The 12537-nt window shown below is 49.5% G+C and overlaps 1 protein-coding gene across 1 annotated transcript in view; it reads left to right on the top strand.

Annotated features, from left to right (window-relative positions):
• The window catches only part of ABCA13 (ATP binding cassette subfamily A member 13), a 395455-nt gene that overhangs the window by 128253 nt on the left and 254665 nt on the right, over positions 1-12537 (top strand). The window contains exon 27 of the mRNA XM_086697122.1: positions 1917-2056. Coding sequence (XP_086553248.1) covers positions 1917-2056 — 140 coding nt within the window. The remainder of the gene's footprint in view (positions 1-1916; positions 2057-12537) is intronic.

The raw sequence follows: 12537 nt of genomic DNA, 5'->3' as shown, positions 1-12537 counted from the left end.
TCTATCAATTTTATTGTACTTGTTGAATAAAAAAACATTTTTTTTTCCTTTTCAAGTGGACAATTTGGGAAGACGAAATTAATAGTGGAAGTGATCACAACAGCAGTATTCATACCTTGGGTGTTAGGAATCTTGGTATCAAAGCTAAGATACTTCCATTTTTTAAAATTATTTTTTAATGTTTATTTAAGAAAAAAAAATATTTTTAATGTTTGTTTATTTTTGAGACAGAGAGAGACAGAGCATGAGCAGGGAAGGGGCAGAGAGGGAGGGAGACACAGAATCTGAAGCAGGCTCCAGGCTCTGAGCTGTCAGCACAGAGCCTGACGTGGGGCTTGAACTCACGAACTGTGAGATCATGACCTGAGCCGAAGTCGGACGCTTAACCGACTGAGCCACCCAGGTGCCCCTTAATGTTTATTTTTGAGAGAGAGAGGGAGAGACAGCATGAGCAGGGGAGGGGCAAAGAGAGAGAGGGGGATGAAGAATCCAAAGCAGGCTCCAGGCTCCGAGCTGTCAGCACAGAGCCTGATGCGGGGCTCGAACCCACAGACTGTGAGATCATGCCCTGAGCCGAAGTTGGATGCTTAACCGACTGAGCCACCCAGGTGCCCTGAAATATTTCCATTTTAAATGTTCGCTCCAGGAGTAAAAGAACCAGTTGTACTAAAGTACTCATCACTATTTTAAAACCATATATAAGAATCAGTCACTAAGCACTATGGTGATGAAGGCTCTACCCTCATTAAGCACCTATTCGGTTAGACAGGTTAGTTGAGTAAGCCCTCAGTTGAAAGCAGTTAACACCACAGCAATGATGAAAGCCACCTTCTCTCTCTCTGCCCCTCCCCCGTTCATGCTCTGTCTCTCTCTGTCCCAAAAATAAATAAATAAACGTTGAAAAAAAAAATTAAAAAAAAAAAAAAAAGGGGTGCCTGGGTGGCGCAGTCGGTTAAGCGGCCGACTTCAGCCAGGTCATGATCTCGCGGTCCGTGAGTTCGAGCCCCGCGTCAGGCTCTGGGCCGATGGCTCAGAGCCTGGAGCCTGTTTCCGATTCTGTGTCTCCCTCTCTCTCTGCCCCTCCCCCGTTCATGCTCTGTCTCTCTCTGTCCCAAAAATAAATAAATAAACGTTGAAAAAAAAAAAAAAAGAAAGCCACCTTGAGGAATCAAGGGTGGAGTGAAAAGAAGGTGACTTAATATATCGAAAACAGTAAGTTCAACACTTCTGTGTAGGTGCAGGGAAGAAAATTCAGTAACAAGATATGAAGTTAATTTCATAAGAAGAACCTAATTCTGTTCTCAATCCTGTAAGTGTTGACAGTTTTCTAGATTAAAGATCAGGTGCATTTCTTTCTATTACTTATTTTCAGGTGTCTTAAGGATGACTTAGTTTGGACACGTGAAGGTCATGCTTTCCTTTCTTTTAAAGTATTGAAGCAAGGGGCGCCTGGGTGGCTCAGTCGGTTAAGCATGTGACTTCGGCTAAGGTCATGATCTCACGGTTTGTGGGTTCGAGCCCCGCATCGGGCATCTGCACTGACAGTTCAGAGCCTGGAGCCTGCTTCAGATTCTAGGTCTCCTTCTCTCTGCCCCTCTCCTGCTGGTGCTCTCTCTCTGTCTCTCTCAAAAATGAATAAACATTAAAAAATTAAAGCAAAAGCAAAAAAACCCCCAAATATTGAAATAAACATGGTATCCCGAAATTTCTTCTGAGACAAGAGGCGCCAAAGACAATGACAAGAAAAATTCTTGTGGAATTTACTGCCCAAATTCAGAATTTTGGCATGAAAAATGTATCTAGATCAGTCATTGAAAAGTGACGCATCATGGATATGTAAATGAGGGTTACTATTAGCCTGGGCATCCCCTATCGTGAGTAATTTTTTGTTTGTTTGTTTGTTTAAATTGTGGCAGCACCATTTTGCTTGAACCTCTATCAGGAAATTCTACAGTCTCCAAATGGCGCTTTGGTGTGGTCCTTCCTAAAACCTGTATTACATGGAAAAATACTGTACACACCAAATACTCCAGAGATTAATGAGATCATTGGAAAGGTAAGTCTGAATGAATGAGGATGTTGTAGATCGGGAAGAAATCTTTAAAGCTCCATAACGTTCTATAGATTGGAATGCAGATGTTTTTGTGTGTTGAGTACGGTCCATCTTGGCCTTTTCCTGCCCTTGCTGTTAACCTTGGTTGGACGTGCCAAGGGGTCTCTCTCCTGGGGGACACTTTGGGGGCAGGAGGTATTATTTGGAGCAGGTGCACTGGAGCAGGTGTTTTGCTTGGTGCACCCGGTGCTTAAGGAAGAGTGAGACCCCACCTGTGTGTAGTCTCGGCCTGGTGAGGGACATGTCCCATTTGATTGTGAGGCTTTGGCGGCCTCTCCCTGTGGAAGAGAAGCTGGGGGTGGGGCGGGCAGCTCCGCCTCCCCAGGAGCAATGCCAACACCGCAGGGCTCTGTTTTCCCTCTCGTACCGCCTCCCACCTGTACGCTACGGGACTCTGGATGGTTCACGGGCACACTTTGTTCCGAGAGGATTGTGCTGTATCTTGTGTGGTCTTGTTTTCGTGTCTGGGGGTGGCTCGTGAGGAAGCCTGCAGGCACCTTGAGGGGAGCTTCACAGAGAACACGCGAACCGTCTGATCCAATGCTCAGACCCGAAGAAGAGAAGCCAGGTTGTACTGGTGATGAATGTTCCAGCTTCAAGTAGTACTAACGTGAAAACGAAACAGTTAAGCGCTGGTGGTGGTCGTACGAGGAGGTGCGTTACTTTTGGTCCAGATGGACTTTGCGCATCCCCGTGGTCGCCATGAGAACGCCCCAAAGCTCCGTCCCCCCGTGACACGGCTCAGGGGCTGTCTTTGTCTCCATGCACTCTGAATGTGGCCCATAACTTGTTTTCATCTGGAAAGCATCATCTCAGAGGGGTATTTACTGAAACTCTGACTCTTGCAGTGAAATGATGTTAATCTCGATAAACAGCAGGAGTGAGTCTTTTCACAGCTACTTCTGACAGGCCCGGAGCCAACGCCAAAGTTATTCCAGATTCCCTTCGTGGTTAAGCTTTTAAGGGCTGTGTTTTTTTTTAAGGAATTTCATAGCAAATGACTCTCTAGAAAGCTTTCTTGTAAATTTCAATTGTTTAAAAAGAAGCTGTGAGTTTCTTTTTTTGATTATATGTTATATATTCGTGGTATTCGTAATACATGTGTTCTAGTGTTACAGGAATTAGTGTCACAGCTTGCACTTCTGAAGAGCTCACCCTGCGGTGGGGAACGAGGAGACAGAGAAGCGAAGGAATAAGTTAGATGTGATAGGAGGGGTGTGTTCAGTGTGGCAGGATGCAGAGACCTGAGCTGCTCCTCGAGGACGGAAGGGTTTGGAAAAGCCTTAGGAGGGCAGGGCGTGTCTGCCTCTGTCAGGCTGGGGAGCCGGGACGGAGGTATGGGGAGGGATTGAGCCCCATGCATTCTGAGAAAAATGAAAATTCTTTGTTTTTTTTAAAGTGTATTTATTTATTTGAGGTGGATGGGGGAAAGAGGCAGAAAAAGAGGGCGAGAGAGAATCCCAAGCAGGCTCCATGCTCTCAGCCCAGAGCCCAACACGGCTCAATCCCATGAACCGTGAGATCGTGACCTGAGCCGAAACCAAGAGTTGGACGCTCAACAGACTGAGCCCCCCAGGCGTCCCTGAGAATAATGAAAATTCTGGAGAAACCAGCAATTTCCCTGATTCTTGCTCCTCCCATGTGAGATGTTATAGACAGTACCAGGAGCTGGCGTCCTTCTCACGCGTCCAGTGTGACTGGCGACTTTGGATGTGGACATCCCGGTTTGCACTGATAAGGCTGCCTTTCTGGCATTGTAGGCAGGGTGCATTATTCTCGCAGTCAGCCGTGACTGTCTGGCTTCCTGAACATTGGATGTGGTCAGTAGACGCTTGGTCTCAAGCGCCACCTGGCTGGAGGTCCCGGAAGCTTTGACACCTGTCATGTGAAGCAACTTCGGCTCCATGTTGTAAACTGTTTATTACTTCGTCTTACTCTCTGCATCACTTTCTTTTTTTTTTTTTTAATGTTTATTCATTTTGAGAGAGAGAGAGAGAGAGAGAGAGAGAGAGAGAAAAAGTATGAGTGGGGGAGGGGCAGAGAGAGAGGGAGACACAGAATCCGAAGCAGGTTCCAGGCTCCGAGCTGTCAGCACAGAGCCCGACGCAGGGCTTGAACTCACGAACCGTGAGATTGTGACCTGAGCCGAAGTCAAACTCTCAACCGAATGAGCCTCCCAGGCACCCCCAGAACAGATTTTTAACAGCAATATTGTGACAAGGACTGTTCAGCCTCCTAGCACCTCGGTGTGAAGTGGCCACCATGTCTTTAGGAGAGGGTGTTAATTTCACAGGGTTCATCCTTGGACACTGAGGGAGGCACCCAGGACTGTGATGGAGGTGACACAGGCAAGGCTGGGGGGGGCTCCCTCCCTGTTCCCTCCATCTGCGTGACCTTGGGCTTGTCACTCTCCCCTCCTCCATCACCTCTTCCTCCATCAGCAAAATGGAGGTGCGAGCAAGCTCCGGGATTTCATCAGGGAGACTTGTTCGTGGGGACACACTGCGGTCCATGGCGTCCTTACCGTGCGCTTCTTTGGCTGGGCTCTCTGACGGGTGTGTCCCCAAAACCATCTGCACCCCCTTTGAAAACACTTCCCAGACCCCAAGAACACAATGGCTACGATATCTAGGGAAGACCCAGCTCGTTCTGGGAGGGTCTTTACATGTGGATTGATGGTATTTCCACATTATTATTCGGGAGATCCCAGTGCATCAGTGCGCTCGTTTAGTTTTGTCAGTCAGAATTGTGTTTGGTTTGGGGGCACCTGGGTGGCTCTTGATTTCGGCTCAGGTCGTGATCTCGGTTCATGAGTTCAAGTCCTGCGTCGGGCTCTGTGCTGACGGCTCAGAGCCTGGAGCCTGCTTCGGATTCTGTGTCTCCCTCTCTCTCTGCCCCTCCCCTGCTTGTGCTCTGTCTCTCCTCTCTCTCAAAAATAAATAAGCATAAAAAAATTAAAAAAAAGAATTGTGTTGGTTTTGGCCCCAGGCTGATGCAAAATTAAAGAACAGAGTGAAGACAACACATGAGCTTTTATTTTTTTTTAATTTTTTTAAATGTTTATTTATTTTTGAGAGAGAGGCAGGGGGGTGAGCAGGAGCAGAGAGAGAGGGAGACAGAGGATCCCAAGCAGGCTCTATAATGAGAGCGGAGAGCCTGATGCGGGGCTAGAACTCATGAACCGAGAGACCTTGACCTGAGCCGAAGTCGGACGTGTAACTGACTGAGCCCCCCAGGTGCCCCGACACATGCCTGTTAAGAGAGATTATAAAAGTGAAAAAAACGAAAACAGATACAAGAATTAAAGAATTAGATTTTACGTCCACGAGTAAGTAGCCTGTCAGGAACGGCATCGTGAGCTCAGGGTGCACACGTCAGCCACCCACCGGTGTCCTTCCCGATGGGACGCCAGCCCGCTACACTCAGCACCGCGCTCTCCCCAGAAAAGTCATCTGACTCCCTGTGCTCCATTTCCTTTTACTAAACGGGCTAAAAATAACTCTCTTGCATGGCGTGCAGTCCGGAGGATCGGGACAAAAAATCAGAAATGACACTTAGGGGGCGCCTGGGTGGCTTGGTTGATTAGACGTCCGACTTCAGCTCAGGTTATGGTCTTACAGTTTGTGAGTTTGAGTCCCGTGTCAGGGTCTCTGCTGTCAGCACAGAGCCGGCTTCGGATCCTCTGACCCCTTCTCTCGCTGCCCCTCCCCCACTCATTCCATCTCTCTCTCTCTCTCTTTTTCTCTCTCTCTCTCTCTCTCTCAAAAATATTTAGAAAATAGCAAACAAATGTAGTCCTGGATCTTCTCTACCGACGTGATTTCTGAAGGACATTCTGACCGTGTTCGTCGGGTCCTGGGGAGGGTGAAAATCACCCTAGGAAGCAGGCAGAGGGGGCTGGGGGGCTGGGGATTCCCAGCCGGGGTGGGGCCCGGCGATTTTGTCCCCAGAGGACCTGTGGTACTATCTGGAGTTGTTTCTGGTGTCATGACCTGACATGACGCTGCTGGTGGGGGGAGGGGGGAGCTCCTGGCACCCAGTGGGTGGAGGCCGGGATGCCGCTGTGCACCCCGAAATTCACAGGGCAGCCCCTGCTGTCGTGGGGGAGGCTTGTCTGGTGTCACTGGTGCTGAGGAGGAGAAACCGCAGGATGAAAGGTGTCTAGACAGGGTGGGAGCCCAAGGGAGGAGAGGACAGAGGAGGGACAGCCTGTGCTCAGAGTGTGAGCCCAGGCTCACCCAGGCTATCCTGTCCTGGTGAAGGTGCTCAGCGGGGGCTGGCTGTGGGCCGAGGGGGAAGCCGAGGGCACAGAGCACTTGGCCTTACCCCTGTGTGTCTCAGAACAGGTTGTCACCGCATAAGCTGGCCCTGGGGCATCATGGTGGTCAGGCGGGGACAGGAGTGGATTAACGTCTCCTGGCATGGGGGGAGGGAGCCAGGCTTTCCTGATGTCTGTGTCCTGAGCTGAGGTTGGTGGCCAGCTGTGTGCCTGCGGCTCCAAGGGGCAAGGGGGGCCTCGGCCCCAGGGTGGCCTCAGCCCAGCTGGAGCCCTGTGGCCCGGGCCGGGTGTCTGAGAGCAGGAGCTGAGATCAGATGTGTTTGTTGTATGGACCACCATACCCAGCGCCCAATATCACAGTGGGCAAATGGTTGTTGAATGAATCACACAATATTGATTATATGGCTCTTGTGCCCATTCTGTTGAAGACTTCCCTGAATTTATGTATACCCAGGACAGGATAATCTCTGGGCCAAGCCTTGTGCCCTCCCTGCGTCTGGCGACTCTTCCTTCCGTCACGGGGGCCGTTGTCCCTGGGCACAGGTCAGGGTGCCCCAGGTAGTCCCGCCTGAGGTTGGCAGCCGTAATGTGGTCAGGGAGAGCGGTCTGCTCTGGGTATTACTTACCCTGATTGACCCCTGGCCAGGCCCCTGGCGTGGACCGTCTCACTTACCCCTCAAACAAACGCTGGTGGAAGGAACTCATACCCATTATACAGAGAGGAAAACCACAGCCTGGAGAGGAGACGTTACAGAGCTGGAAAGTGGGGGGAGCTGGAATTCAGGCCACGTGTGTTACTCTGAAGTCTTTGACACACAGCCTGTATGAGCTTGTACGTAAACTAGCCGGGAGACTTGGACAAGAGATTTGTTTTCTCCCAGGCCTGGAGGCTGCAAGTACAAGATCAAGGTGTCCACAGGGTTGGTTCCTCTTGAGGCCTCTCTCTTGGGTGTGCAGATGGCCATTTTCTCCCTGTGTCATCACATGTTTGTCCCTCTGTGCGTGTCTGTGTTCTGACGTCCTTTTCTTATAAAGGCCCCACTCTTGGGGCGCCTCGGTGGCTCAGTCGGTTAAGCGTCTGACTTCGGCTCAGGTCATGATGTCACAGTTCGTGGGTTTGAGCCCCGCGTCATGCTCTGTGCTGACAGCTCAGAGCCTGGAGCCTGCTTTGGATTCTGTGTCTCCCTCTCTGCCCCTCCCCCGTTCTCTCTCTCTCTCTCTCAAAAATAGATAAACATAAAAAAAAAAAATCCTGCTCATTAAGGGTTAACATGTGACTTCATGTTGACTTTATCCCCCGTTTTAAGACTCTTTCTCCAAAAAGAGTCACATTCTGAGGTCCTGGGGGTTATGGATTTTGGGAGGACACAGTCTAGCATGAACACTGACACTTTCTTTTACCACTTGAAAATGGAAATGTGTGGGGCCATGTAGGAAACTCGCCAACTCTGGCCAGTTCTGGAATCACACGGAAGGGAGGTTAATTTGCTAATGAGCGCATGAACACGGGCCTTGATTCTGCAAAGCAAGAGACGCACGGAGGCAGGTTCCAGGGCCGCTCTAGTGACATCACCTGGCCCTGGGGTCCCCCAGATACTCTTCCTTGAACCTGTCACTGTGAACTCGCTCCCGCGGCAGGGTCCAACCAACCTCACTCGTCGGCGTTACCTGCACAGCCTGCTCATGACAAGCTGCTTGTAGGCTTGTTATGAAGAACCCACTGAAGTGTGCAGACCTTAGTTTCCAGGGCCGGCGGGAGGAGGAGAAGATAGGGTTCAGATCGCTTTCGTAATTAAAACACTTTCCCTAAAAGTGGAACTAGTGACACTTTCCCTGGGTCCCCGGAGGCCCCCCTCTGTCAGAGAACCGAGACTGTCGCTTTTATTCTGACGACAGTTTGCTCTCAAGTTCTTGAAGCAGCCGTGAAGCCTCGGTGTGGGTCCCGCTACTTTGGGCCTGAGCAAAGGAGATCCGGAGATCTCCTCGATCCGGAGATCGAGGGCAGCTTGTGGCCTGGCAGCCGGACATGCCGGCTGCTCTGAGATGGAGACCCAAGCCCAGGGGTCCAGCAGTCCCCGGGCTGTGAGCAGTGTCGCGAGCAGGGCTTGGTGCCGGCCACGTGAGCCCGGGAGGGAGAGCCACGCAGGCCCCACCGTCCCACTTGCTGACTGTGGCCACTCTGTGGTCCTCGTGCAGAGCCCCACGTCAGACGCAGGGCGACCGCCTCGGCACCCTGCCTCGACCCCCCAAAGCCCCGGGGTCAGTTTCTGTGGCTTCTCAACTCTGTCAGCTCTGCAAGCCTACAGTTTTCCTTTTGTTGGGTATCAGACCACGTTTAAAACTAGTTTTTGGTGTTTGGAGTGATTTTGACATAGTTACATTATTGGCACCCCTGGGTGGCTCAGTCGGTTAAGTGTCTGACTTCGGCTCAGATCACAATCTTATGGTTCATAAGTTCAAGCCCCGAGTTGGGCTCTGTGCTGACACCTCACAGCCTGCTTGGGATTCTCTCTCTCCCTCTCTCTGCCCCTCCCCCACTCACTCTTTCTCTGTCTCTCAAAAATAAATAAGCTCAGGGGCGCCTGGGTGGCTCAGTTGGTTGGGCATCCAACTCTTGGTTTCGGCTCAGGTCATGATCTCACGGTTCATGAGTTTGAGCCCCGCATCGGGCTCCACGATGACAGTGTGGAGCCTGCTTGGGATTCTCTCTCTCCCTTTCTCTCTGCCCCTCCCCCTCTCGCTCTCTCTGTCTCTCTCAAAATGAATAAACTTGAAAAAAAAACTTAAAAAAAAAGAAATTGCATAATCTTTCCTTCTTAGTTTTATTCACCACATACACAATTTTTGCTGTTTTCTGAGCACGGTGTCTGTCTGGTTATTTTCCAGTGTGTCGGTCAGGGTCCAATCAGAAGAAACAGCAAGGAAGGTTGAAATGAAAAATCACGACTGTAACAAGAGCTTAGAGTCCCAGGGGGTTGGTTAAGGATGTGAAGAATAAAGGCCCGGGGCAGACCCTCACCGGGGGCTGGCAGGACCTCGGGGGGCGGGAGGAACCACCCTGGAAATGGCCTCCCCACCCAGGGTCAGGGTCCAGACCCCACTGGGAGGAACACAGCTGTGGTCAGCTGGGTGCAGAGGTCACCGGGGGACCTGCTGGTGGTGCCGAGGACCTGCACTTGTGGGTGCAGGGGAACCCCTATGCTTGGCCACTCTGCAGAGCTGGACCGCGGCATGGCTGGGGAGGTCATTGTGGAGATACCGCACCCCTGGGAGAGGCGAGTTCTTGGACACCTGCTGAGCTGTGGAACGAGGGACCCTAGGGACATTGCCTTCTCTATCCTGCTTTAAAATACTTGCCAGATCCTTCTGACGTCTGATTTACCTCAATATGGACATCAGTTAATTGCTTTTCTTTTTTCCTTTTTTTTCATGTTTATTTATTTATTTTGGGAGGGAGGGGCATAAAGGAAGAGAGAGAGAGAGAGAGAGAGAGAATCCCAGGCAGGCTCCGTGTTGTCATCGTGGAGCCTGATGTGGAGCTCGATCTTACCCACCATGAGGTCATGACCTGAGCTGAAACCAAGAGTTGGTTGCTTACCCTACTGAGCCACCCAGGCGCCCCCCAGTTAATTGCTTTTCGTATTCAAGGTGTGATTTTCTGGTTCTTTGTGTAGAGGGCGATTTTCACTTGTGTTGTGGGAACTGGGGGTTTTCTGTCAGGAGATTGTAAAAATGTTTTATTCTTGCCAGAAGTAACGTCCCTCAGGTTTAACAAAATACAGGTTTCAGCATCCCTGTGGTTGTGGTTCGAGGGACAGTTGAATCCTAGCAGCCTCTGATAGGCTGGCCCCTCTGCTGCATCTGGGGCTCCCCTGGCCCCTGATGCTCCTGCCTGAGGGTGGTTTGTTCAGGCCTACATGCTTCCAGATGCTTCCGGGGGGGGGGAGGGGGATGGGAGTTTGTGGTCAAGAGCCCTCTTGTTGGGGCCAGGCCACTTGTCCCTGTACCTCCTGCTCGGTGACTGTGCGGGGTGCGTGTGCTGAGATCGTCCACGCGGGACCCTCTGTTGCCTCCACCCTCCCCTGGGGTTTCCTGGGCTGCTTCTCTGCAGTGAGGGTCCTGACTGATCCTTTTTGTTGATGTTTTAGCAGGATTCCTGTCCATCGTGGGAGGAGTGAGCCTCCCGGCTGCGTTCTGCTGCTGGCTTGTTGGCTGGGGAAATGCAGGGTGTGGGTCAGCTTCTGTTGAGTGGGGGTCAGAGGGCACCCTCCTGCTGATATTGTCCAGTCCTGGGGAACCGACTGGCTTGCTTCCTCCTTCCTCCTTTTACAGTTCTCTATGGACGCCTCTTGCATTGTTTCCAGAGGGTACGGCAGTTCAAGCAAGGAGACAGGGACTTGTGGACACAAGTCCCCTTTTCTGAGTCCTTTTGACATGAGTCTGCTTATCTCTGCTGGGTGCCTGCTGGGTGTTCCAGGCCCAGCCCTAGGAGCAGCCGCTTCTCCAGCAGGTTCTAGTCACGCGCTCTCAGTGCCAGAGAGGTGCCTTGCTGTTAGTCCCTGTTTTCCACCTCTTCGGTCGCTGGACACAGCACACGTTCTGTTCCTGCCTGAAGGTTTTCTATGGCTTATCTGTAATTTGTCATGTTCCTTACAAAAATATATTTCACTGAGATTTTAAAATCTAGGGTCGCAGAGATAGCATTCTTTTGCTTTAAAACATTTCCTCTGTAGGGGCACTTGGGGACTCAGTTAAGCATCTGACCATGGCTCAGGTCATGATCTCACAGTTCGTGAGTTCGAGCCCCGCGTCCGGCTCTGTGTGGACAGCTTGGAGCCTGGAGCCTGCTTCGGATTCTGTGTCTCCCTCTCTCTCTGCCCTTCCTCACTAGCACTCTGTCTCTCTCTTTCTCAAAAATAAATAAAAACATTTTAAAAAAATTATTAAAAAAAACATTCCTCTGTATGTGTTATAGGGATTTTCTATACTTGGGTGGTTTATTTTCTAATATTATCAAATTAAATTATTAAATTATCTATTATTCAAACATCAGTGTTTCTGATTGTTTTGAATATTTAAATTCACACCAATATTAAGGTGTGAATGCACCTTATGCAATATATTAGATGCACTCTAATATATTGATTAATATTAAATAATTTAAAATTAGACTCAGCGGAGATCTGTATGCTTTGTTGTATGTTTAGGAAACTAGCTCATTTTCTCATTGTTTTTCTTTTTCTCCACGTCATTTCTTTTTAAGTTTTAAAAACATTTATTTATTTACGTTATCTCTACCCCCAAAGCAGGGCTCGAACTCACAACCATGAGAACTAGAATCACACCCTCCACCACTGAGCCAGCTGGGTGCCCCTGAAGTCATTTCCTTTTAACATTTATTTTTATCAATTTCTTTTGGCTTTCCTCAGATTTGTTGTATTATTGTACTATGTTGACTAAGTTTTGGTTTTTAATTAGTAACAAACTTACTGGAGTCTGCAATTTGGTTCTATCTAGCATGTTGTTATGGCTAATATTTTTATTATTGCCTATGTAAACACTTCCTAAGTAATGTCCTATAACTCAAGAGATATTTGTATTATTTAAAATTTGCAACTCGTTAAATTAAAAGGTGTTCACACGGGGCGCCTGGGAGGTTCAGCCGTTAAGCCTCTGACTTTGGCTCAGGTCATGATCTCACAGTTTGAGAGCTCACACCCCACATCGGGTGAGCACGAGCCCCGGGTGAGCCCTGCTTCTCTCTCTGCCCCTCATGGGATTCTCTGTCTTCCCTCTGCCCCCTCGTTCACTTGGACCCTCTCTCTCTCTTTCTCTCTCAAGAAAAGTGTTCACACAAACTTTGGCTAAGAATTTCTACTTTCATAACACACACCTAAATGATTTATATATTTTGGGATTTTATTGTATGTTAGTTTCAATAAATTTTCTTCGGCATTTGAAAAGCAAGGATATGTATGTATACAGAGGATAAAATAGGATATTTTAACTAATTTAGGTAGCAATAACTAGTCATACAAAAAAGATGTACAATTTGTATTGGGACACCTGAGTGGCTCAGTTCCTTGAGCACCTGCCTCTTGATTTCGGTTCAGGTCACAATCCCAGAGTTGTGAGATCCAGCCCC

This window comes from Puma concolor, chromosome A2 (assembly GCF_028749965.1).
Source record: "Puma concolor isolate L17-30 chromosome A2, mPumCon1.1.hap2, whole genome shotgun sequence".
Taxonomy (NCBI): Eukaryota; Metazoa; Chordata; class Mammalia; order Carnivora; family Felidae; genus Puma; species Puma concolor.
Note: the sequence above shows the minus strand (reverse complement) of the source record. Positions and strands in the feature narration are given on the sequence as shown.